General features: G+C 43.2%; 1 protein-coding gene across 4 annotated transcripts in view; it reads left to right on the top strand.

Moving 5' to 3' along the window:
- Positions 1–26,721, top strand: part of AGMO (alkylglycerol monooxygenase) — a 672,742-nt gene that overhangs the window by 11,365 nt on the left and 634,656 nt on the right. For all 4 annotated transcript variants that reach the window (XM_029589002.1, XM_029589005.1, XM_029589003.1 and 1 more), the window contains exon 2: positions 2,837–2,964. In XM_029589002.1, coding sequence (XP_029444862.1) covers positions 2,837–2,964 — 128 coding nt within the window. The remainder of the gene's footprint in view (positions 1–2,836; positions 2,965–26,721) is intronic.

Raw genomic sequence — 26,721 nt, 5'->3', positions numbered from 1 at the left:
TTAGAACTAATTAATTTTTCTTTCCACAGTTGTGTGTCCCTTACCAAAAATACCTCTATCGGTATCGGGTTCCTTCTGGACCCACTGACATGTCCTGAAAGTTTGGTATGACTAAAATACCAAAGTTATTGGGATGAGGGACACAGACTTACACATGCAAGCCCCATGTAATAAGACATGAATAAAAAATGTATGCTGAACTTCAACGCATATATTCTTTGCTGAGGCGCTAAAATAATATTAACTCCCATTGCAGTGCGCTGATAGTATGTAAATAGATGAAGTTAGAAAATGCTCATAAACTTAAAAATGGTGCAGAACATGAATAGTGTGTGAGTAGCCTGTATTTACGTGTATACTATTTTGTAAACATCAAAAGTATGTGCATATTTTCAGTTTCGTGTGCACATTTACTGGTGCAAAAAAGGGGTGTCTGGGGGCCTTCTGCGGCACGGTGAAGAGGGATGTGTGGAAGTTACTACTTTATAAGAGATTTATACAACTACTTTAGTCAACTTGTTCATGCAATTTTATACCTGCTAATTGATTTAGACAAGTGAAGTCAGACGTCTGTTTTCTGCTATTTTTGGGTGGGAGGGCTGGGTGAACTGTGGGGAAGTTCAGGATGAAGTACTAAAGTGTCTAGGAGAATTGGATTTGGATTGGCTGAACTGGTGGAGGTCTTGGAAAGTAGGTTTTACACATTTAAATGTACATTTCCGGTTTAAGTGGGCTTTTGAAAATTGCTACAATAAGTGCCATTGAATTGTCCATAGAATTTACTCATGTAAGTGCACTTTACCTGTGTAAATGGTTTTTGAAAATTGCTTTGAAAGTATGTTACAGTTATGCATGGAACTCATTTGAAAATTCACCTGTGAGTGCTTTCATTGTGTTTCAAATATTTGTGAGTACATAAACATGTGCGTTTACTTCCACAGCTGAACTACGCTGTATCTTATAAACCGTGCAGCAGCCCACTGCACAGTTTATAAAATATTAGAATAAATCTCTGAGTGTCCACTTACAAGCATATATCCAGTAACGCAAATAGGTTTGAAAATTATTCTCCTTGACTGCAGAAAACATGATTTCTGCACATAAAAGTTGTGCTTCTAAACGTTATGCACACAAAACATGTTAGGAGCATAGGGGTAGATTTAAAGAGGTACGCACGGGCATACATGTGCGCGCGCTACCTGGCGCGCACACATGTTCGCCCGATTTTATATCATGTGCGCGCCTAGTCGGCGCACACAGGGGGGTACACAGCCTATGTCCATATTGTCTGGCAATGCCATTTTGGAAAATGGCTGTGCTGGGTCCGGAGCCAGGGGGTGCTCCAGGTCCCCACTAGATTATTAGAACAACTTTGGTAAGCCTGGTGGTGGGGAGGACTTCGGGAGGATGGGCTTTGTGGGAGGGTGGTATTTTTTGAAAAATGGGAGGAGTTTGGGGATTGGGAGTGGGGCCTGCACTACAACTTTGTGAGTTAAAAATTGCATTTTTTTGACTTTGGCCACCTCAGGGGGTGGTGGAGTGGGACAAGGGGTCTCAAGAGACCCCTGGGAGTTTTGCCACACTTGGAGGAGGGGTTTAATTTGAGCCCCATTAATTGATGGTGTTTCCACTGCCTGGGATTGCCATCATATGGGTTTAGCAGGGCTCTGCTAAGCCTCAGTATTGTTCTTCCTGGTATTTTATTGTCAGTTTAGTACATAGGCTCCTGATTGTACCTGAGTCAGTGGAGGGTGAAGTAACTTGCCCAAGGTCTCAAGGATTTGAATCCTGGCTTCCCTGGTTCTCAGCATGCTGCTCTAACCACTAGGTTGCTCCTCCACTCAAATAAAATTATCCAATTTGAATTTCCATATTTTTTGTGCATGTTATCTTTAGTGTCTCTCTCTCTTCGGTGGTGCTTTCATGCTATGATCATTCACACCAATATAGCCCCCATACTGGGTCATAGTCTTAGATATTGTTATCTGGGGCATAAATGTGTTGCTGTGTCAGTATTCAAAATATTGTGAGGGAATTCTATCAGAGTTTTAATCCAGTGCAAAACTTCATTTAGATTGATTCATGAAGATACTCCAGTGAAGTTCAATGGGAAATCTACTACAATGCAAACCTGGAAACATTTTGCATTGGAGCAAAAAAAGAACCCTTTCATCCAATGTGCAATTAAGCTCTTGAATTCATTATCAAAGAATGTGGCAAATGCAGTTAATGTAATTGGGTTTAAAAAAGGCTTGGACAAGTTCCTAGAAGAAAAGTTATTAATCAGGTAAACTTGAGGAAAGTCACTATTTATGCCTGGGATAAGCAACATAGAATCTATGACCTTTTGGGATCCTGCCAGATACCTGTGACCTGGATTGGCCACTTTTGGAAACAGGATACTGGGCTTAATAGACCCTTGGTCTGACTCTGTATGGTCATTCTTATGTTCTTCTTTATATTTTTTTCTTTGTATGCAGAAAACAAAAATTTTAAACCCAAATTTCCTAGAAAAAAAACAACCTACCACATTTTATGTGCTTTGTCTTCAGCTCCATGGGTGCAAAGTTTGAAAGATGCAAAGCATTTTTAATGTTAAACAGACCATCAGTCTGTTTAACATTCTTTTTGGTGAGATAAAGAGTGAGTGAATGAAAATTGTGATAAGCAGATATTCAGTGGGGCGTTTATCCTGCTGAATATAACTTATCTGACTATAGCTATATAAGTTATCCGTTTTTGTTTTTTATAATATCCCTCTTAAAGTCTTAGTAAGTCTTGTGCATATGTTACATACATTACCTGCTTTTTTTTTTTTCTTGAATTTCCCTTTCAGGCTACACCTTATTTCATTTCTATGCTGATGCTTGAATTGATTCTCAGCTGGGCCTGGAAGGGGCAACCATTCCGGATCAATGATGGATTGAGCTCCCTCTCTGCGGGTGTTCTCTCTCGACTTCCAGAGTAAGCCTGATTCCGACTTGCACTTTGGGGTGTAGATACACAAAAAAATAATTTTAGTTAACACGGACAAGTTGAAATCAAAGTAGATGAGCTAGTCAGAATACGTAATATCTCCAGGCTCAGCCTCCTATAAACTGACCCATGTTTAAAAAAAAATAAAAAAATGCATGTGGTTTGTAAACAACTATTTAAACTGAAAAACAGATGGCCAGCTACAGCAACTGGGTGGAATAATGTTAATGTCTGTGACCGCCTGCGCTCTGCCTCTATAGTAAAATACGTTTCTGAGGAATAGCAAATGCCTTTTCTAATCCCTGATAAGCCATTTTAACTATAGAAGAAAGGAAATATAACTTTTAGTTTTCATGGTCTTACAGCCCGTTGCTCCTCTCACCCCCCAAAAAAAAAAAAAAAAAAGAAAACATTAAATTCATGAGTGCAGTGTTGGTTTTGAATCCATCAAAGAGGGATGGGGATTGGGGGAGGGGTAAATTCTGCAGTTAATTGTCTCTGACATTTTACCAGAAGGTGTCACCTTGAAGGTGACAGTAAAGGTTTCCCACAGACCTGTAGAGTTCAGCAAGACAGCAGGTCAAAATGAAAAGGAAAAACCCCCTATACACAGAGACAATATTCAAAACGTATTCCAAGTCCGCAGCCTTAAAGCTTTCAAAAGTTCCACTTCATTGTTTTAGAAGTAACTAAGCGTATTCTTCCTCCTAAATACACTTTTAATTGATGAGCTGTAAAAGCAAATTGTGTTGAGGATGAACACCCTGTAGATGCCTTGGTGTACCACTCTGCATAGTTCACTTAGAATATAGCATTATTCAGGGGCATTGCACAGCAGCTACGAACCATATGCTTGCCAACAGTCCTGGATTAACCACTAAGAAAAATAAGCATGGGCTTAGGGCACCAAGGGAAGGGGGCACTACATTTGTTTTGTATTTGTATTTTTTCTGTTGCCCCCCTCCCCTAGTTATAAATAAATAATTTGCTTAAATTATTACTGCTATTTAGTGTTAAATAAATACAATTTTTAAAAAGTTTATATTTAATACAGTTGTGGTATTTAGTTTGGGGGATGGCCTGGAAGAAAACTGAATTTTTTATCCCTTATGTCACCTTCAGCACTTCTTGAGTCTTAATGTCTTGTCAGTTAAGCAATGGAAGGGCCAAAGGGGACACCATTGTTGGGCTGTGCTTACAGCATCAGTTGGCCTTAATCTGGCCCTGCTTGCCAGTAATTATTCAGTTTCAGTTCTAATATTTTTCTTGCACATTTTTAACTAAATTTACTGATGACTGTGGATAGGCAAATATGGATAGCAAAATGGCACTTTTTTTCCCCTTCATTGTGTGCAAGTATTTTAGGTTCAAGACTGCTAGTGACAGCTGTTACTCCGGCGCTGTCATTCATTGATCCCCTGATAAATCCTGTTCCTTCTTTCTCACCAACTTTAATTCCTGGCTTTCATTCTTCCTTGACCCATCTTCCCCTTCCTTTATTCTTGGTAACTTAAACTCTTATGTCTCAAAACTCTTTTCCTTAACCTCCTCATTTGATCTCCATCTCTGCTGTACCACTTCTACACTTTCCTCCAACTACTGTTTCTCAGACTTCTCCACATCAGTTTTTCTTATCTCAGACCTTAATCTAATAACTTTCAATCTAAACCACCTTCTCTTTCAGCCTTGTCCCAGTTTCTTCCCTAGTAGTTTACACAGTCACCACTAACACCTTAAGGAATCAGCAAGCTGCCAACTGTTGTGTCTTATCCATTACTGTTTCAACTCTCCTTTCCTCCACCACATTGTCTGAGTCAGTTTGCAATAGAGGTGTGAATCGTGTGATCGATCGTCTTAATGATCGATTTTGGCTGGGGGGGAGGGAAATCGGATCGTCGTGTTTTGTTTTGTTTTGAAATCGTTAAAAATCGTAAATCGGGGGAGGGCGGGAAAACCCGGCACACCAAAAAAACCCTAAAACCCACCCCGAGCCTTTAAAACAAACCCCCACCCTCCCGACCCCCCCAAAATGTTTTAAATGACCTGGGATCCAGTGGGAGGGTCCCAGCGCGATCCCGGCGCGATGTCCCGCTCTCTGGCCACACCAAAAAAACCCTAACACCCACCCCGAGCCTTTAAAACAAACCCCCACCCTCCCGACCCCCCCAAAATGTTTTAAATGACCTGGGGTCCAGTGGGAGGGTCCCGGCGCGATCCCGGCGCGATGTCCCGCTCTCTGGCCACGGCTGCTGTGAAGAGAAATGGCGCCGGTGGCCCTTTGCCCTTATCATGTGGCAGGGCAAAGGTAGCGCCGGCGCCATTTTGAAGATTGGCAATACGGCCCGCGTGCAGGAGGTCGCTCCTGGACCCCCGCTGGACTTTTGGCAAGTCTTGTGGGGGTCAGGAGGCCCCCCCAAGCTGGCCAAAAGTCCCTGGGGGTCCAGCGGGGGTCCGGGAGCAATCTCCTGGACGTGTGACGTCGGGAGCTAGAAATCAAAATGGCGCCGGCGCTACCTTTGCCCTGTCACATGGTAAGGGCAAAGGGCCACCGGCACCATTTCTCTTCACAGCAGCCGTGGCCAGAGAGCGGGACATCACGCCGGGATCGCGCCGGGACCCTCCCACTGGACCCCAGGTCATTTAAAACATTTTGGGGAGGTTCGGGAGGGTGGGGGTTTGTTTTAAAGGTTCGGGGTGGGTGTTAGGGTTTTTTTGGTGTGGCCAGGGAGCGGGACATCACGCCGGGATCGCGCCGGGACCCTCCCACTGGACCCCAGGTCATTTAAAACATTTTGGGGGGGGTTCGGGAGGGTGGTGGTTTGTTTTAAAGGTTCGGGTGGGTGTTAGGGTTTTTTTGGTGTGGCCAGGGAGCGGGACATCGTGCCGGGATCGCGCCGGGACCCTCCCACTGGACCCCAGGTCATTTAAAACATTTTGGGGGGGTTCGGGAGGGTGGGGGTTTGTCTTAAAGGTTCGGGGTGGGGTGTTAGGGTTTTTTTGGTGTGCCGGTTTTCCCGCCCCCTATTTAACGATACAATACAAATGCCCCTGACGATAAATCGTGGGCATTTGTATTGTATCGTGCACTCTAACAATTTTGGACGATTTTAAAATTATCTGACGATAATTTTAATCGTTCAAAAACAATTCACATCCCTAGTTTGCAAAGCAGGTTCATCTTCCAACACTATGCTGTCTTCTGCTTTAGACACTCTCGCCTCTCCCTTTACCCCTCCTGTAAAGAACACCATATCCCAGATTTGGCTCACCCTTAGAATCCACTTCCTATCTTCCTGAGCACACACTGCAGAATGTCTCTGGCCAAAATCTTGTGCCATGCTTTCTTCATATATTTCAAATTCATGCAGGCTCCTTCCAGTCTGCTATCACACTTGCCAAGCTAGACTACTGTGTCCATCTGACAGACTCTTGCAACCAACCCTTGCCGTCTCTTTGCCACACTTAATTCCCTCCTCAAAGATTGTTTGGCTCCATCCCCACCTTCACTCTCTGCCCAGATTATGGCTGACTACTTCCATGACAAGTTCACAAATTATCCAAGTTTTCAGCCAATTCACCTCTACATCCTTGTCTCCCACTTCTTTCCCCTGCCTTTCCCCTGGCCTCTGCCACTCCCTCCTCCTTTTCTGAAGTCATAATGGCAGAAATTGCCCATCTTCTCTCCTCCTCCAAGCTCACTATTTATTCTTCTGACACATTCTCACCCAGTTCCTTAGCTGTATCTCCACTGCAATCATCCCTCCCATCTGCCACATCCTCAGCCTATCACTTTCCATTGCTATTGTTCCTGCTGCTTTCAAACAAGTTGTGATCACACCATTCTTCAAAAAACACTCATTGAACCCTACCTAACCTGCCAACTATTGTCCCATCTCCCTCCTCCCTTTAGCTTCCAAACTTTTTGAACATGATGTTCACCATGCTGTCTTGATTTTCTTTCATCTCGGTGGGCACTTCACCTACGTTCCAGTACAATAAAGTCTCGTTACTACCTGTGTCCGTTTCAGCTGAGGCCACGCCTATCATGGTGAGTCCCCACAGGGCTCCTCCCTGTGGGTGGAGTCAGCTTTCCCTATGATCCAGGGTTCATAACCATACCAGAATATAACATTTACCTCTCTACATCAGAAATTTCATCAGGAATCCTGTCCCAGATCGCAGCCTGCTTATCTAACATTGCTTCCTGGATGTCCCACCGCCACCTTAAAACTCAACATAGCCAAGACAGTGCTTCTTATCTTGCCCCCAGGTCTTTTCCCCTCTTTTTCCTTTGTTTTTCTGTGGATAACATTGTAATCCACCTAGTTTCCTTAGCCTGTCACCTTGGAGTTATTTTCAACTTTTCTCTCTCTTTTTTTTTTCACAGTTCCAAAACTCTGTTAAAATGTGCTGTTATTTTTCTATAACATTACCCAAATCCATCCCTTCCTTTCTGAACACACTACCAAAAACCTTATTCAGTCTCTCATCACCTCCTGCTTAGACTGTTGCAACCTGCTCCTCACAAGTCTCCCAGTGATCCATTTTTCTCCAATATAATCTGTCCAATATTAAGCTTCATGAATTATCTTTCGTCAATGTCACCCATATAATCTCTCTTCTTAAATCACTACATTGTCTCCCTATCCATTTCTACATATAGTTCAAGTTCCTTTTACTCATCTACAAAAGCCTTCACTCTGCAATTCCTCACTACCTCTCCTTTCTTATCTCTCTCTACACCCATCCTTAATTATGCACGTCGCTCATTATGCAAGTCAACCCTATGTAACGCCCCCCTTGACTGTTTGCCTCGCAGGCATTCCGGAGTCCAGGACCAACCTGGTGAGACCTAGAGCAGACTCCGTTGGTCCTCGTATTCTTGGCACCTGGTGCCTCCACCTGGGGAAGAAGGTGTTAATGGGTGGAATTTCCCTCCCTTCACCCCAGGAAAACAAATGAGACTGTGAACAAGGCTGGCAGTACGTACAAATTTATATAGGTTTATCAGTCTATATAAGTATATACATTTCTTCATTACTATGTACATCGCTAATAGGATGTCAAACAGCAAACTTCTTGTGGTTAATAGTGTCAGGACATACAACTATATACTCCAACATTGCTCTCTGCTTCAATGGCAAGGGGAAATATGGAAAAGAGGATTTGCATTCAGACAACAACCAACATGGTCTGAACTACACAGTCTGGGTAAACAAATAAGCATGGGGGTAGCTTGCTTATTGCCATGATTACTACCCTAAACCAATTAAGCCTGATACTTCACTTTGAATGCATATATATAGCATTGCTCTCTCCTTCAACGGCAGGGGGAAATGTGGAAAAGAGGATATACATTTAGACAACATCCAACAAGGCATTGATCTGTGCAGTCTGGGTGAACAAGCATTGAGGTAACTTGCTTGATGCGGTGGTTACTACCCTTAACCATTTAGCCTTATGCTTCACCTTTGATGCAACTCCAATATTACTCTCTGCATCAGTGGCACAGGGTGGAAGGAAATTCGAATTGAACAGTTACCAAAACAGTCAAACAAAACTTGGTGGTCGGTGAAACAGATAAGTATGGGAAAATAATTCTGGGATCTTGCTGGGCAGACTGGATGGGCCGTTTGGTCTTTTTTTGCCATCATTTCTATCTTTCTATATGTTTCTATATAATCTATAAAGTAGGACAAACATTTAATATTTGGCAATTTGTGGTTGTTGGCCCTCATAGTATACTACAATGTAACTAGTAAGTGAGGTAAAATTTGCACAGTCAGATTCGTTGGTGAATATGATGATCCACTAATGGCTTTACCAACATAAATCTATCATTGAAAAAAGTTAAAACGCATACTGCACATTATCTTACGACCATCATACTAGGCATCATCATTTTAAGCTATCGCTTTTAACACTCTGCCTTATATTTAATCATAGGTCATTTAGTTGAAAAATTCCATACAGTCCTTTTTGTAAAATTTTTTTATATGCTATTAGAATTATGAAGTACTTAACTTAATATTTAAGCAAATTCATGACGGTCCTTGCGGTCTCAGCTTAGGACAAGTAACCCGACACAGTTCCGTGTTTCGGACTGCTGGCAATTCGGCAAGTTCTTTCTCAAGGGTAATATTCCTGCGTCAAACGAAACTTAAATGATTATTCATGCATGTTAAATATATTTCACCGACCAACTCTATACTCTCAGATCAGCGACACTTTCAAAGTACTCACAGTTCATATTGAAAGATGGCGATCCAGCGTTTCAGTTCAAATAATTGTCGTTTCCGGGAACCTCCAGAACTGACTTAAATACTGACCAAGTGATATCAATAGTCTCCGCCTCCCCTAAGTGAGGGAATACCACTCAACGGAGGCATTTAAACCTCCAGGTGCTACAGTTCGCAATTTAAAGATCTATTGTTGCTCTTTAAAATTCAAGATCTTATTGATAGCTCCCCCTTGTGGATGCATTTGTATTCTCTCCAAAACTCGCCAGCGAAGATCATCAAATTTATGATGGAATTCTTTACAATGTTTGACCATTGGAGCTGTGAGTTTTTCTGTAGAAATACAAGTTCTGTGCTCTATCAATCTAGTACGCACCATCCTCTTAGTTCTACCTATGTAATATAATTGACATGGACATTGAATCAGATATATTACATGCGTTGAGGAACAGTCTGAATATTGAAAAGCTCGATGGACAAATCCATAGGAATCTTCCCAGATTTCCCCCGTAATTGCTTGATCGCATACCGAACAATTTTGACAAGACCAATGTCCCCGGGGGAATCTAGGGTCTGCGATTATTGGTTCTTTCAAAAAAGAATGTACCAGGGTGTCACCAATATTGTGTCCCCGACTGTAGGTAATAAGGGAGCGTTCTTCAAAGACCTCCAAATGTGGTCGTAAGACTGTCCAATGATGTGTAATGAGAGATGCTATCAACACTGCTCGATCTGAAAATGGTATTGTGCAAACTAAGGGAGACTGCATTTCATTATGTACTTTATCTAATAGAAGCCAGTAACGTTCCACATTGGAAGCTCTTTTTAAGGATTTTTTAATATAACAAATGGGATAGCCTCGTTGCAATAGCCTGCTTGCCAATATTTCAGCTTGCTGGAAAAATTCTTCTTTCTTGCTACATAAGCGTCTTAATCGCAAGAATTGCCCAATAGGCAAGTTCTTGCGTTGATGATGAGGAGGGAAACATCCAAGCTCCATTGTTTGGGGGAATTTCAGTGGATGCACAGAGTTAGAGAACTGGAGGTGCAGGATTTATAAATGTCATAATTAAATAAGTATGCACTAAAATCCAACCCCATCCATAACCTCGCCCCCATATGACCAAAGCCCCACCCCCACCCCGCCCTGCCAGGCCATGGAAAAATGGTCTTGCTTGAAGCCGGTCCCTAGTGCAAAAAAGGTTGGGGACCACTGATGTAGGGGTCCAGGTGGCCTGTGCTTAGATGGGTACGTCGTCAGGCTTGCTCATGCGTTTTACAATAGTGTATTATAAGAAGCGCATAGTATTTACTTAGTAGCTTTATGATTGTTTTTTCATTGGCGTTTCCTTACATTATAATTGTGTGTCATTAGGGTGGAAATTCTGGGCTTTTGCATTTATTTTTACCAAGTTCAATGTAAAACATTGGTAAGACATGCTAAGAAAGCATGTGAAATGAAATTGGTCATAGAGATAAAAACTCATAATAAAAGCTTTTAAAAATATGTCAGAAGCAGGAAACTTGTGAGGGAGTCGGCTTTACCATTAGAAGATCGAGGGGTTAAAGGGGCTCTTAGGGAAGATAAGGCCATCAAGGAAAGACTAAATTAATTCTTTGCTTCTGTGTTTACTAATGAGGATGTTTAGGAGGTACCAGGTGTTGTGTACCTGCCCGCGAGGAGCACGGGCAGGTCCCCTACCTCCCGCGGCCAGTCGGGCCGCTAGCGCTGCTTTCTTCCAACGCGGCACGGGAGCCGCGTTCTCCTGCCCTGTGCGGCAGGGCCGAGACACTGGGAGCCTCCCATGAGGATGGTAGACCCACTGCAGCTCCTTCTCTCCTCTCTTTGCGGCAGGGACCGCCGCTGCTGCTCCTGCCGCTTCCGGGGTCCTAGGACGGCAGGGAGCCGTCCTCACCACTGCCGGGGTCTTCAGCTGGCAGGGAAGCAGTCCCTGCTGGTGCCTGCAGCCTGCGTTTCTTCACCCAGCTCTGTGGCAGGGCTGCCGCTCCGTTGCTGCCGTTCCTGGGGTCTTCAGCCAACAGGGAAGCCATCCCTGCCGGTGCTTCTACTGCCTGCCTTGCTTCCTGGGCCCTCCACGAGGCTGAGGACGCCATCAGCGGATCCTGCTCTTCTCCTCCAGTTATCCTAGGCACGGGCGTGCGCCTGTCTTCTCATTTTCAAGGGCCAGCCAGGTATGGCCCCCTGCTAGCTTTTCCCTGGGCGTTGTCCTCTTCAGCCCTGCAAAAGGGCCCAGCATTCATTCCAGCTTTGCCTTCGCAAGGAGTTAGTTGCTCCTGGATGTTCCTGTCCTTCCCTCCAGGAGTCTCGCTGTTCCAGCTCTTCCTCAAGGTCCTGTGTTCTTCGTTTCCTGTCGGCGCTCCATGTCTCGACTTGAAGTCCGTGATCCATTCCTGATGTCTGTGTTCCAGTCCAGATGTCCGTCTTCTGCTTCTGATGTTCGTAATCCAGTCCTGATGTCCATCTCTTATTCCTGATGTTTGTAATCCAGTCCTGATTTCCATCTCCTGTTCCTGAAGTCTGTGATCCAGTCCCGATGTCCTGAACCCCAGGTTCATCGTCACCACCTTTCCTGGCATGCCATGTCGTGGTCTGCGACCAGTCCCATGGGTGGGCTGAGTAGGGCGCTTCATGGTACTATGCCTTCTTCACTACCACAGCTCAAGCCTCTGGAGGGAATCCCTTGCTAGAAGCCAAGCTGTGTCTTGGTCCTGAATCCCTTGCTTAAAGCCAAGTCGTATCTTGGTTCTGTGTCTTGAACTTTGCTCACCCTCGGATACCTTGTGTCTGCACCGTCCATGCCTAAGACTCTGTTTGAACCTGCTCCGTTACAGCGTGGTCCGCGACCAGCCACTGGTGGCTGTGTAGGGCGTGCCTCGGTGCAGGCCTCTTCAGTATCTTTGCCATGTTCCAGTATCAGCTTCCATCATCGCGTCTAGAGGCTCTTCAAGTCCAGCGTGGTCTGCAACCAGTCCCGCGGGTGGACTGTGTAGGGCGCGCTGCGTCGCATTCTCAACCCAGTACTTTACTTGACTCTCCTGAATACCTTGAACTTTGCTTGATTCTCCCGAATGCCTTGAACCTAGCTTGAGTCTTCTGAATACCTTGAACCTTTCTCTGAATACCTTGTTCCTGAGTCTTCGTCTGTGCATCCAAGTACCTCGTTCCTGAGTCTTCGTCAGTGCATCCAAGTACCTCGTTTCTGAGTCTTCGTATGTGTATCCAAGTACCTCGTTACTGAGTCTTCGTCTGTGTATCCAAGTACCTCATTCCTGAGTCCTCGTCTGAATCTCCATGTTCCAGTCTTCGCTGCCCTGGCCTCCATCCGGCCTGCTGCTTCTTGTCATTACCAGCGGCAGGTATGAAAGTGCTTGGAATGGTCGTAGGACTGTTCATAAGACCACCATTGCGTTGATGGTCTTCCCGAAGTGTTCAGGTCCGGAGGAGGGTCAGTCTCCTCAATCATCTGTCTTCAGTCCAGCCTCGCTCCTGTCCAGCCCATGCTCGGGCATGCCTTGCCTGCCGCGGCACCTCTTCGGAGTTCCTCTGGGGTCGAGTCGTGGTCCAAGAACAAACATTCCCCTGGAAAGCGGAACCGCTCTCCTAGCGCTTCCCAACAGATGTGAAGCCCTCTGAGCTTTCCCATGCTCAAGGTCTCCATCTCCATAACACCAGGTTCTGGAGACTGTTTTCAAGGATGAAGATTCAGATGAACTGAACCAAATCACGGTGAACCTGGAAGATGTAGAAAGACAGATTGATAAACTAAAGAGTAGCAAATCACCTGTACCAGATGGTATGCACCCCAGGGTTCTGAATATTTTAAAAAATTAAATTTCAGATCTATTAGTAATAATCTACATAAGAACATACCATACTGGGACCATCAAGCCCAGTATCCTGTTTTCAACAGCGGCCAATCCAAGCCACAAGAATCTGGCAATTACCCAAACACCAAGAAGATCCCATGCTACTGATGCAATTAATAGCAGTGGCTATTCCCTAAGTAAACTTGATTAATAGCAGTTAATGGACTTCTCCTCCAAGAACTTATCCAAACCTTTTTTGAATCCAGCTACACTAACTTCACTAACCACATCCTCTGACAACAAATTCCAGAGCTTAATTGTGCATTGAGTGAAAAATAATTTTCTCCGATTAGTCTTAAATGTGCTACTTGCTAACTTCATGAAGTACCCGCTAGTCCTTCTATTATCCAAAAGTGTAAATAACTGATTTACTTCTACTCGTTCAAGACCTCTCATGATCTTAAAGACCTCTATCATATCCCCCCTCAGCCGACTCTTCTCCAAGCTGAACAGCCCTAACCTCTTCAGCCTTTCCTCATAGGGGAGCTGTTCCATCCCCTTTATCATTTTGGTTGCCCTTCTCTGTACCTTCTCCATCACAACTATATCTTTTTTGAGATGCGGTGACCAGAATTGTACACAGTATTCAAGGTGCGGTCTCACCATGGAGATAATTGAAATCCCCCATTATTACTGCACTTCCAGTTTGGTTAGCTTCCCTAGTCTTTCTTTGCATTTCACTGTCCATCTCACCATTTTTGCCAGTTGGACGGTAGTATACTATCACTAGACTCTTCCGCAACACACAAGGCATTTCTACCCATAAAGTTTTGATTGGGCATTTACTCTCATGTAAGATCTTTATCCTATTGAACTCTATGCCACCCCGGACATAAAGTGCCACCCCGCCACCAAGATTCTCCTTTCTGTTATTGCGATATAATTTGTATTCTGGTATAGCACTGTCCCATTGGTTATCCTCTTTTCACAATGTCTCTGAGATGCCAGTTAAGACTATGTCATCATTCAATGCTATACACTCTGATTCTCCCAACTAACTTCTTAGAATTCTTGCATTAGCAAACAAACATTTCATAGTGTGTTTTTTGTTTGTATTTATATTTTGCTTTTCTGTTGACAGGGATAAATTAGAATCTTTTAGCTCAGGTGAGTTTTTAATTTTAGGCACTTGGATTACTTTATTTATTATTGGAACCCCTCTGTTGGGATGCCCTAACTCTAATGCTTCATTAGTATCCGTTGAAGATACCTCCCTCCGAACCATTTGCTGATGAGCGACTGTTGGCTTTCCCCTTTGTTCTAGATTAAAAGTTACTCTGTCTCCTTATTAAAGGTTAAGGTGGAGCCCATCCCTTTGGAAAAGACTCTCCCTTCCCAAAGGAATCCAGTTCATTACAAAATTGAATCCCTCCTCCTTGCACTATTATCTCATCCACGCATTGAGACTTCGGAGCTCTGCCTGCCTCTGGGGACCTGCGCGTGGAACAGGGAGTATTTCAGAGAACGCTACTCTGGAGGTTCTGTATTTCAGCTTTCTACCCAAGAGCCTAAGTTTGGCTTCCAGAACCTCCCTCCCACATTTCCTATGTTGGTGCCCACATGTACCACAACAGCCAGCTCCTTCCCAGCTCTGTCTAGAATCCTATCTAGGTGACACTTGAGTTCCGCCACTTTCTCATCAGGTAGGTAGGTTACCAGATGATCATTATGCCCACCAGCCACCTAGCTGTCTAAATTGCTAATAATCGAATCACTAACTATGACGGCTGACTTAACCCTTCCTTCCTGGGCTGTAGCCCTGGCAGACACATCCTCAGTGCGAGAGGATAATGCACCATCTGAAGAGCAGGTCCTTGCTACAGGATCATTTCCTGCTGCACCAGGTTGATGCTTTTCAATCATGAGACATTCCTCCTCCAAGGCAGCAACAGGGCTACTAGACTGGAGTTGGGACTTGGCTACTATGTCTCTGAAGGTCTCATCTATATACCTGTCTGTCTGCCTCAGCTCCTCCAGGTCTGCCACTCCAGCCTTCAGTAATTGGACTTGTTCTCTGAGAGACAAGAGCTCTTTGCATCGGATGCACATGTTCAATTTCTCACTGGCAGGTAAGAAATCATACATGTGACACTCGATGCAAAAGACTGAGAGGCCCCCCTCTTGCTGCCTTCATCTTAAGTTTGTTCAGTTTCTAGGTAGGTTTTAGGTTGCTATGGGAGTAGGAATGTGTACAATTAGGGTCCTTTAAATGTATTAGTGTATTCACTATGGGGTAGATTTTAAAAACTACGCACGGGCATCCATATGCGCGCGCTACCCGGCATGCGCACATGTTATAAAATCGGGGGTTGGCATGCACAAGGGGGTGCACAGTTGTGCACCCTGCATGCGCCGACACCCGCGGCCTTCACCGTTCCCTTCCTAACCCCCTAACCTAACTTCCCTTCCCCTAACCCTCCCGCCCCAGCCCTATCCTAATCCCTCCGACCTTTATTTTACCTCTTGCGCCTGCCTGCCGACACACAATTCTCTGACACAGCAGCAAATGGCCGCTGTGCTGGAGGCCTCTGGCCCCGCCCCTCCCCGCTCCTTTTTCAAAGCCCCAGGACTTAGACGCGTCCTGGGGCATTACGCATTTCGCCGGGCCTTTGTAAAATAGGCCCGGTATACGTAACCCCATCTACGCACGTAAGGCTTTGAAAATCTGGCCCTATATATCTGGTAGTGACCTACAAGGGAATGATCAAACTCTTGATAAGGTGTGGAGAATTTCTCAGTTTAATTCAAAAAGCTGATTTTATTTTTTTTTAAGTGTGAAAATGACATCTGCCTATAAAGGATAAGCTAGGGGTGGGAGGGTTGGGAAATACCAACACACAAACTTCTGTTGCCTACCTTTCTAACTAGCTATTTAAAACACACAACTTCTATTTGTTGCCTGCCTTTCTATTTAAAACAAAACACACAGCAAAATATACCCCAATAGTTTACTTCTCCCCAATACTTTCAAGTTTTTAAAATTTCTCCAAGCAGTACTTACTGATTCTTCTCAGCCACCAGCAAGGTGATCCTCTCCTCTCAGTGTTCCCATTATAACCTAGCATTAAAATTGTTCATTGTACCTGAAGACTGGACCAGTGTCAGGTCTGAAAGGGCTATCGAGTGGCCAGAAGGCAGTTTATATCCATGCTGCCTTTGGTTCATGTTTTGACCTATTGTTTTTATTATTTTTAAGCTTATTTTCTTTTGTTTTATATGTCTTATATTGTCCTATTTCATTAATTCTATTTTTAGACTCTTATGTTCATATGTTCTATTTTATTTTGTAACACTATAAGGGGCCGATGCAGTACGGTTCGCTGAGCCAAACACACTGTTAACCTGCAGTTGGATACGGGTAGAATAGGCGCTAATCAATCCCGTAAAGCAATAAGGGGATTAGTGCATATTCAACACGCATCCAACGTGGAGTAAATCTAATAGCGATCATCACATGCAAATGCATGTGAATGAGGCTATTAGGCATTCACTCCCGATGCAAAAAAAAAAAAATGTGCATCTCGGACGCACATTTGTCATCTATTAACGCCTGCCCCTGGAGCAGGCGTTAATAGCTGTGCACATGAAAAACAAGTACAGAAAAGCAGAAGAAACTGCTTTTCTGTACTGCCTCCTACTTAATATTGTTGTGATATTAAGTAGGATGAAAAATAAAAAAAAATAAAAGTAAAAAAAAAAGAAATTGACAATCGGACCCATCACGAAAACCGACACCGATAAACCCGGCGTTTGGTTTTCGTGATGCCCGTCCGCCGCTAAGGAAAACCAGTGCCGGGTTTATTGGCGTCGGTTTTCGTGGCTGTCCGCCGGTAAGGAATATCGATGCTGATAAACTCGGCATCGGTTTTCGTGACCGGCGTACAGCGGTCACAAAAACCGATTGGGTTCGCGTTAGCAAGGAGGCGCTAGGGTCGCTTGCACTAACGTGACCCCCTAATTTTAATATTGCAAGGCGTCCCCCCTTGGGGGTGCCTGGGGCGCATTAAGAGAGCAGGCGCTGACTGTTCAGCGCTCGCTTTCTATGCAACTTTATTGCATCAGCCCCTAAGATTGTTTTTTGCTTTAAATTTTATCTATACTTCTACATCGCTTTGTTTTATTTTATTTTGTTATCACTGTAAGATTGTTTTGTTCGCATTTTGTTTTACCATTTATATTCATTCATTGCTTTCTTTTATTGTTGTGAGAAATAGTGATTAATCAAGTAAATAAACTAAACTAAAATACTTTCATAAAATGATTGTGGGAGTAAGAAGTAAGAGATGGGGGCAATGAACCCATATAGTTGCTGTAATCTGCATTGGTAGAGTCTGATACAATATGATGAGTTATATTTCTTTTTAAATTATAGTAATAAATTGTAATGTCGTATCTATGTGAATATATTTGCATATGCAAATTAATTTTGCTAGTTTATATGCAAATTCTATGTAAATTTTTGTCCCACATTTTATCCTTCTTTTCGGATGTTCTGAGTTGACCACTCTATTCTGGTCCCTAGATCATAATTAACCCAGCTTGATGTTTTTTTTGGAGAGGGAGTCCATTTCCACACAGATTTGTCTTGTAAGTATATAGTTTGACAACCTTTAAATGTATTAGATTAAAATTTGAGCAAAATTGCAGCTTCTGTGCCAGAAACTGTCTCAGATCTTGTGATCATGGTTGGAAAAGGTCTGAGCAAAGTTCTATCTTGGAAAGAGACCAGTGTGTGGGCATTTGATTGAATTTAATCCCCATCATCTGCCTTAATGTTTTTAAGTAAGCTGAAGTAAGTGGAATGTTTGGAACTTGAGTATCCACTTCGTGAAATAATATAGTGAACACAGTACTTAAAAATTAAAGGAACATATATTTGATAATTACAGACATATTGTTGCCATTTTTTAAAGCAATATGTCTTTTTAAAAAGGATTAATGTCCCTAGCTTGCCCTATCTGAAACTGCCCTTTTATGACCAGCTAAAAGTACAGAGAGGCTTCCATAGCATGCATTCTTTTAGCTAGATCTCAAGAAGGCAATTCTGGGTATGAGTTCAGGTAAAGGGAAGAAAGCAGCACATCTACATGACATTGTCAGGAGTTTGCATTCTGTTTTACCCCTATCAGTAGCCTGCAAAAAATAGTAGGGGCACAGTGGGCAGGTGTTTTTAAGGTGCTTTGTTTTTCGTTTGTTTTTTTTTTTGTTTTTTTCAAAGAGAAACTGTCCAGGTAATTATTCATTAAAAATTAGAATCACTCATATACTTTACCACCATGAGGACTATTTGAAACTTGCACTAATTGTGATTTGAGCTACTAAGGTCTCAATTTGTAAAAGTTTGATGCAGAAAGACATTTTTAGCGTCCTTCCGTTACAGATGTCTCTGCAGTACACAATTGCATAGTAATGATAGGAAAGCAAAGATAATGCATTGAAAGGAGAGTCTTAGCCTGATTGCATAATAGGTTTACAGTTTTATTGTTGTTGATAACGTCTGCTGTATAAATAGAGATAGCAAAGCTTGTACTCAGTGTACTTTCTCTCTCGCACACGCACACACAATTACATACATAGAAACATAGAAATAACGGCAGAAAAGGACCAATGATCCACCCAGTCTACAGCAAGCTTATGCCAGTAACTGCTTGCACTGTGCAGGTTTACCCCATGCTTATCAGTTTACCAGACCGTAAAAGTCAGGGCCCTTGGATGCTGTTTGAATCCAATTTCCCTTAACCGTTAACATGAAATCAGAGAGTAATGTTGGAGTTGAATCAAAGTATCAGGCTTAATGATTAAGGGGTAGATTTTAAAAGAAGCGCGATCAGCCTACTTTTGCTTGCGCATCAGACTCAAGCAAAAGTACGCTGGATTTTAGTAGATACGCGCGGAGCCGCGCGTATCCACTAAAATCCTGGATCGGCGCGCGCAAGGGCTATCGATTTTGTATAGCCTGCGCGCGCCGAGCCGCGCTGCCTCCCCCCGTTCCCTCCAAGGCCGCTCCGAAATCGGAGCGGCCTTGGAGGGAACTTTCCTTTGCCTTCCCCTCCCTTCCCCTACCTAACCCACCCGCCCGGCCCTGTCTACACCCCCCCCTTACCTTTGTCGGGGATTTACGCCTCCCGGAGGGAGACGTAAATCCCCCGCGCGCCAGCGGGCCTGCTGCGCGCCGGGCCGCGACCTGGGGGCGGGTATGGAGGGCGCGGCCACGCCCCCGGGCCGTAGCCACGCCCCGTACCCGCCCCCAAAACGCTGCCGACACGCCCCCGGAACGCCGCGACGACCGGGCCCGCCCCCGACACGCCCCCCGACACGCCCCCCTCCGAGAACCCCGGGACTTACGCGAGTCCCGGGGCTCTGCGCGCGCCGGGAGGCCTATGTAAAATAGGCCTCCCGGCGCGCAGGGCCCTGCTCGCCTAAATCCGCCCGGTTTTGGGCGGATTTAGGCGAGCAGGGCTCTGAAAATCTACCCCTAAGGGTAGTAAATGCTGCATCAGCTAGTTACCCCGATGTTGTTTCCCTAAACTGTAAAAGTTGGGGCCTCATTGGTTGCTGTCTGAATCTAGTTCCTCTTTCTCACTGCCATTGAAGCAGAGAGCAGTGATGGAGTTGGATTAAGAGTATCAAGGCTTATTTGTTAAGTGAAGCAACTGCCACACCAGCAAGTTACCCCCAGTTACCCCCATGCACTCTTTCCTTCATTTCCATCCTCTAGCCTTTAGGGATCCACAGTGTTTATCCCATGCCCCTTTGAAGTCCTTGACTGTTTTAGTCTTCACCATCTCGTCTGAAAGGCATTCCAGGCATTCATTACCCTCTCCGTGAAGAAATATTTGCTGACATTGGTTCTGAGTTGTCCTCCCTGGAGTTTCATTTCATAACCCCTGGTTTTATTGATTTCTTTCCAACGGAAAAGGTTTTGACAATTTTGCATCATTAAAACCTATCAGATATTAGAAGGTCTGTATCATATCTCCCCTGCACTTCCTTTATACCAGGGTGTACATATTCAGATCCTTCAGCCTCTCCTCATAAGTCTTCCAATGCTGACCCCTCTCCATTTTGGTCGCTCTTCTTTGGATCGCCTCTATCCTGACTTTATTCTTTTTGAGAGATGGGCACCAGTATTGAATGCAGTTCTCCAGGGCCTCTCCAAGGACCCATATTAAGGGTATTATCACCTCTTTTTTCTTACTGGTTATTCATTTCTCTATGCAGCCCAATATTCGTCTGGCTTTAGCTATCGCCTTGTCACATTACTTCAGATCCTCAGACACTATCATACCAAGGTCCCTCTCCCAGTCTGTGTGCATTAGTCTTTCACCGCCCAAAACATAAAGCTCATTTAGATTGCTGCATTCCAGATGCATGACTCTGCACTTCTTGGCATTGAATCCCAGCTGCAAAATCTTTGACCACCCTTCAAGTTTCTTAAATCACTTTTCATTCTCTCTACTCCTTGTACAGTCCTTGGTGCTATATGAAAATTTCCTTAAGATTATGAACATTGATTAGTTGGGTGTTTGTAAGTAGATCTTTTTGTGATTGTTGTATTCTGCTGAAGTGAGTTTATAGAAATGTTTTCAGTTTCTCCATTGTTGCACTGCGTACCGAGTCTGACTTTTTGAATTTTCTAGATGAGCTTTTATCAGTACATTTCTATTTATATTATATGGACTTTTCATTCTATATTTAGTGAGGCTGTGCCTGTGTTTGCAAATGTAACCAAAGTGAGGTAATCTGCTATTGTGTAGTATCAATGTAGGGCAATCTATTAGCAGCCTGCTTATTCTGTTTTCCTAATAGGATGTATATTGATGTTTTAGGGCCTAGTGTAATATCTAGAGTATTACCTTTCATAGGTAATACCTTTTCATTGGTTGAGTACTGGCAGTTAGTGGTGTTTTGGTATGGGAGGTTTACTATATTGTGTACTTTGTAATTCAGTTTACTCTTTACTTTTTGAGGGACAAGTCCATACCCAACTCACTTTTCAATAGGCCTAATACTATATGGGTTCCAAGCAGGGGTGGATTGCAGGAAAATATCAGCCATGGGATTTTTTTAAAACAGCCCAAGGGTATCTTACTCCCTTGTGCACGTTCTCTGCAGCACATGCATCAACACGGCCAAGTTGACTCTGAAACCCAGTAGAATTAAGCCCAAATATCTCCAAAATAAATTTCACATTTTTCCTAAATAAGAAATAGAGCATTCTCTAGACCAGCAATGAGTAACAAAGCTGTAGACCCCCATTCCATTCATGCAAATAGGTTTGGGGCCAGCCAAGTCTGCTTAGCAGGATACCTCACCTTAGACACACATGTAAAACACAAACAGACCCTCATCAAATACAAAATGAAGAGATAATAAAAGTATAAATAGAAACATGCAGACAAAAATTGAACTTGAAACCGCAACAAGCCAGACTCTGTTTGGAATGGAAAAACAAATATCATTCTTCACTAAACATCAAACAATACATCAAGAATATAAAGCATCAATCATAATAGTAAAAACCAAACTCATAAAAAGAATAATATTTCAAAACAGCTAATGAAAAGATCATAACATTGTTTTTTTTAAATTTCCCAAACATCAGTAAAATATTTCAAAATAGCAGACACAGTAAACACTCCCCAATAATTAAAATTAAAGCTAAAATAAATCCCCTGCTCTCTGTATCTGGGAACTTTAGATTCCAGTCACCCTGAGATTGTCATGGATTAGTAACGGGTGGGGATATGTACATCTTTCTTCTCTCTCTAACACATGTTCATTCTCACACAAACTCCCTCATATTCTCTCTCACACACATGCTTATTAGATCACGCGCTCTCATCATACATGTTCACTGGCATCACATGCTGTCTCTCACAGACATGCTCAACTGTGTTACACACTCATGCTCTTGTTCACACAGATGCTCACTGGTTCATTTGCTCTCTCATATGTATGCTCACTGGCTCAATCGCTCTCTTTTATACTCAGACACAGGCCCACTGGCTTAAATAGTCCTCTGGCTCACTCATTCTCTCTCGCTCACAAACATGCTCTGGTAACCACAACAAGCCCGACTGTATTATGCAGTGTAACAATGGAAAAACAAAAACATAATCACAACTCACAAAACATCAAGCAATAAAATCAAGAGATATAAGACATCATTAATAATATTAAAACCATAAAAAGAATGAATATATCAAACATAGGGGGGCCCAATATTAACATTCCAGCGCTACTTAGCCGATAAGTAGGACTTATGTGGTTAAGTAGCGGCCACTGAATATGTATTTACATTTAGTAGTTGCTGCTTGGCCACATAAGTCCCTTGTGTGGCTAAAATGTTAGCTGTGTAAGTTGTGGGCGGGCAGTGGTGGCGTGACTTAGCTGCATAACTTATGCAACTAAGTAGCAATATTTTGTCTTAGCTGCATTAGACAGTTATAACTGATACAGCTAAGTACAAATATATATGCGTATATTCAGCAACACGCCGTGCTACAGCATAATACAGTGTAATTTAGCAGGATTAGTTGTATCCGGCCAAGTTACTTAAATGACCATCTTTCAATATTGGGCCCCTAATGATTTAAAGTCACATAAATTTGTTCTAATATTTCTCAAACACCAATAAAATATTTCAAACAGCAGACACATGAAATAACACCCCAAAATTTAAAATAATAAAACAAATAATTTAAAAATCTCCAGCTCTCCATACCGTTAAATAAATACCTGGCATCTTTTGATTTTCCAGAGATTGTTGTGGATTTGGGTGAAGAAGGCCACACAATTTTTATTCTCTCTCACTCTCCTTCACATGCACATAGGCACGTACACATAGGCACTCTCTTTCTCATACAGATCCGGATAACTTTGGGAGTGCTCTTCAGGATAATGCTGAAAAATCATTATTTATCCAGCTAACTAATAGCTAGATTCATCATTCTGCTTTATTTATATAGAGCAGCGCTAAAAAAAATGGGCAGGGGCGAAATTGAGCAGCCGGCCGCATTGAGGCGGTACATTTTCACCCACTGCAGTTGCAGGCAGGCTGCACACTTTCGCATCCATAGCACCACGGGAAAAGGTGTTGCTATTTCCTGCGGTGCAGCTGGCGGTAATGTGGTTATGACCCCGCAGCACTGCCGGGTCATAACCATGCCCAAACCCTGCCCACCCTCTTATCGGATGCGGTAGGGCATTATCACACGTGATAAGGCCCTAATGCACGCGATAAGGCCACATTGCATTTTGATAACTGACCCTATTAGCTAGATAACCTGTCCCATCCCAGAATAGCCCCATCTCAGTTGGCGGCTGAATATGGACCTCCAAAGTTAAAGTACATTATCATGACTATGGTTGAGGTATGCATGTTTAAATGATGGCCTTTTTTCATTTTGTAATTTTCATTCTTAAATCTTCACTGCTCAAAGTGTACATGCATTTATACTTCGATCCGATTACTGGTGAACTCAGGTTGTGTAGACTTAACATTGTGAAAGAGAAATTCCATCTAAGGTTGTATATTAAATGGATTTGAAACATTGCAAGAATAGATTTCAACGACAGTAAATTAGAATTTTGCAGCCCTGTATGTGTCCTGGGTTTAATATTTTCCTAGGATTTTATTTTTCAGTAGACAAGTGAAGGGTTTGGATTGTAGAGGATAAAAAAAAAACAGGTAGTATAGGAAATATATTTGAGGCTGGAAGCTTCTGGTTTAGAGTTAGGTAATGATTTCCCAGCTGTCTCACTGCAGTAACTTCCTTTTTGCCTTGTGCGTTTCACAGATGGCATTGCATGTTGTAAACGTGAGAGGATCATATTCATCACGCTAATAGAAAACAGGGTATTACCCTCCCACCTCTCTTCCTTTTCACACTCCTCCACTTTGCCTCAAGTCTGAATTTTCTAAAGTGTGGAAAAACTCTTGACTGCAGTCTGTTGGGCATATTTGAGTGCAGTTTGTGTTAGCTCTATTAAGTCGGTTGACAGGGTAATAAATTGGGGCGTCTGTTGGAGGTCCTGGCACCTGTACGGGAAATAAAAGGGTATTTCAACTGCAGTTAGTTTCCTTTTGTTGCTCAAATGGAAAGGCTCAGAAGACTATTTCCCTTCCTCCCCCTCCTTTTCATTGGAGTTATATTATAAAAAAGGCTTATTTCATCATGCAAAAACCTTAATTTTTCTTCTGGAGTGAGGTTTTATATTGCCCGCTGGAGGTGTGAGGTTTAAAAGAGTAAACATGACATCGAAGGCAAAACTTAACAGAGGCTGCTATTGCATTTTGTATTGCTGAACAGATGCAATCCCACTCCGCAAGAAGTTGAATTAGGAGGAGGTGGGCACCTACAAGACCCAGTCGTTTAACTTCAGCCGTGGGCAAAATTATCGAAAGAAAAAGTAGACGACAGGCCACCAGACAGCATCCTGTCAGACGTACTTGATTGAGTACTTTAAAGAGGTTCCAAAAAAGTGGAGGATAAGAGAAATGGACTAGATGGTGTTGTATGGGGATTTCAGTATGGCTTTTGACACTGTTCCATGTAAAAGACTGGTAAATAAACTGGGTGGTGTGTAGGAGTAGAAAGAAAAGTGGTAAATTGAGTGAGAAACTGGTCGAGCAATAGAACAAAGAAGGGTGATGGTCGATGGAGTCCACTCTGGAGAAGATACAGTGACCAGTGGTATACCCACGAGCTCAGTTTTTTTTCAGTATTAGTGATATTGTGGAGGGACTTGATGTAAAAATATGCTTGTATGCAGGGAATACCATATCTGAAAAAGAGTGGACACAGTAGAAGAGGTGGAAAAAATGAAAAGAGATTAAAAAACTGGAAGAGAGCTTGGAAAATGAGCTGCCATTCTAGAAAGTATAAAATCATGCATTGTAGTGCAGACATCCACTAGTTACTTATTTAGAAGGACAAGAACTGGAAAATGTTAAATAAGAAAGAGATTTAGAAGAAGAAACATTAAAGATCGCCTAAAGGCAGCCAGTCAATGTAATAAAGCAATAGGGAAAGCTAACAGTTGCTTGGTTGCGAAAGTAGACATGTTAACAGCAAAAAGTAGGTTAACATCATCAATGTCATCAATGAGACCCAATCTGGAGTACTGTGTTCAGTTCTTGATGTTGTGTACCTTCATTAATGACATAAAAATCATGAAATGAGTCAGAAAAACATAGAACATGTCAGAAGACAAAAGCTGTAAGGCCCTTCCAGTCTGTCTATTTCCATCTCTTGTCCACTTACCACAGCCTTTCAATTCTTTTCCCCACTATAAAAACATAAAACTAATTATCAGCTTCTCTGTGTGCTTTTCTGTTTACTGAGTTTCAGACATGTATTTATTTATAAAATTCTTTTAACCCCGCACATTCCAAAGATAGTTCATAAGCAGCTTACAATAATGATAAATAGAAATACATGTTCAGAAAGTATAACACAATATGAGTTAAAAAAACAACACTAAAAACAGTAATAGAATGGAAAAAATTGGCCCAAATTACTGGAAAGAAAGCCTGCACGAACAGGTAGGTCTAAGCGTTTTCTTAAAAAGGCTCATGGACGATGCTACACGTATGGGCTCAGGTAGCTGAATCCACAGTCTTGGATATGCCACTGAGAACATTTGGTTTCTCATGATCTCGAGTCTGGCAATTTTAACTGTAGACACTTCAATCAGATTTTTGTTTATTGATCACAGTTGTCATGATGGTTTATAAACTCTTGAGTGTGGATGCAAGCCAAGAAGTTGAATCATTATTTAGCACAGTAATTTCCCAACTGGTGTGTCGCGACTGAAGTGCGGCTGCAGTCTTAGTTTGCCTTTGACTTTGGGCCTACAGGTGTCCTCCCCACCAGCAGGGGGCATCAGACAGTGCTTATTAGGAGCTGCTCCTGCTTTCCCCACTACTGGCTCTCTGCAATGGAAACTGCACAAGGCTCTGTAGACTAGTGAGACTTGCTGGCCCCTTGCAGTTCAGATTGCAGAGGAAAACTGGCAAAGGTGGAAGAAATAGCATTGGGTAAGCCTGCTCCCAGACTTCTGCAGTTCAAGGATTGGGGGAAGATGGGGAAAGGGACAGCTGAATGTGCCTCCGGGTGTGGGGGGAGAGAGAAGTTAATTTGATGAGGACAGGATATAGAGGAGAGGGAGAAAATGATGCTTCAAAGAGGTGAGGAGGAGAGGTGGAGGGAGAGGGAAGACAATGATGCCAGGGAGTGAGGTTGAGGGAAGGTAATGCCAGGGGGTAGAAGGAAAGAGAAGAGAAGGTGATGACAGGGTTGGGGGAGATGGAAGATTATGATGATGATGGTTGGTGGGGGAGAGGAGTGTAGATGAGGGAAGATGATGATGCCAGAGGGCGAGGAAGAGGGCAGATGATGATGATATGATGCTAGAAAGTGAGGGAGAAGGCAGGTGCTTCCAGGAGATGGAGGGAAAGGGAAGGTGATTGATATGAGGAGGGGTAGAGAGAGAGTGGGAAGATAATGATGATGCCAGGAGTGAGGGACAGGGGTGGAGAGAGAGGGATGGTGATGATGATGATGCCAGAGGGTGAGGGAGGGGGGTTGAGGCAGTGGGAAGGTGATAATGA

The sequence above is a fragment of the Rhinatrema bivittatum genome, chromosome 2 (assembly GCF_901001135.1).
Source record: "Rhinatrema bivittatum chromosome 2, aRhiBiv1.1, whole genome shotgun sequence".
Taxonomy (NCBI): domain Eukaryota; kingdom Metazoa; phylum Chordata; class Amphibia; order Gymnophiona; family Rhinatrematidae; genus Rhinatrema; species Rhinatrema bivittatum.
Note: the sequence above shows the minus strand (reverse complement) of the source record. Positions and strands in the feature narration are given on the sequence as shown.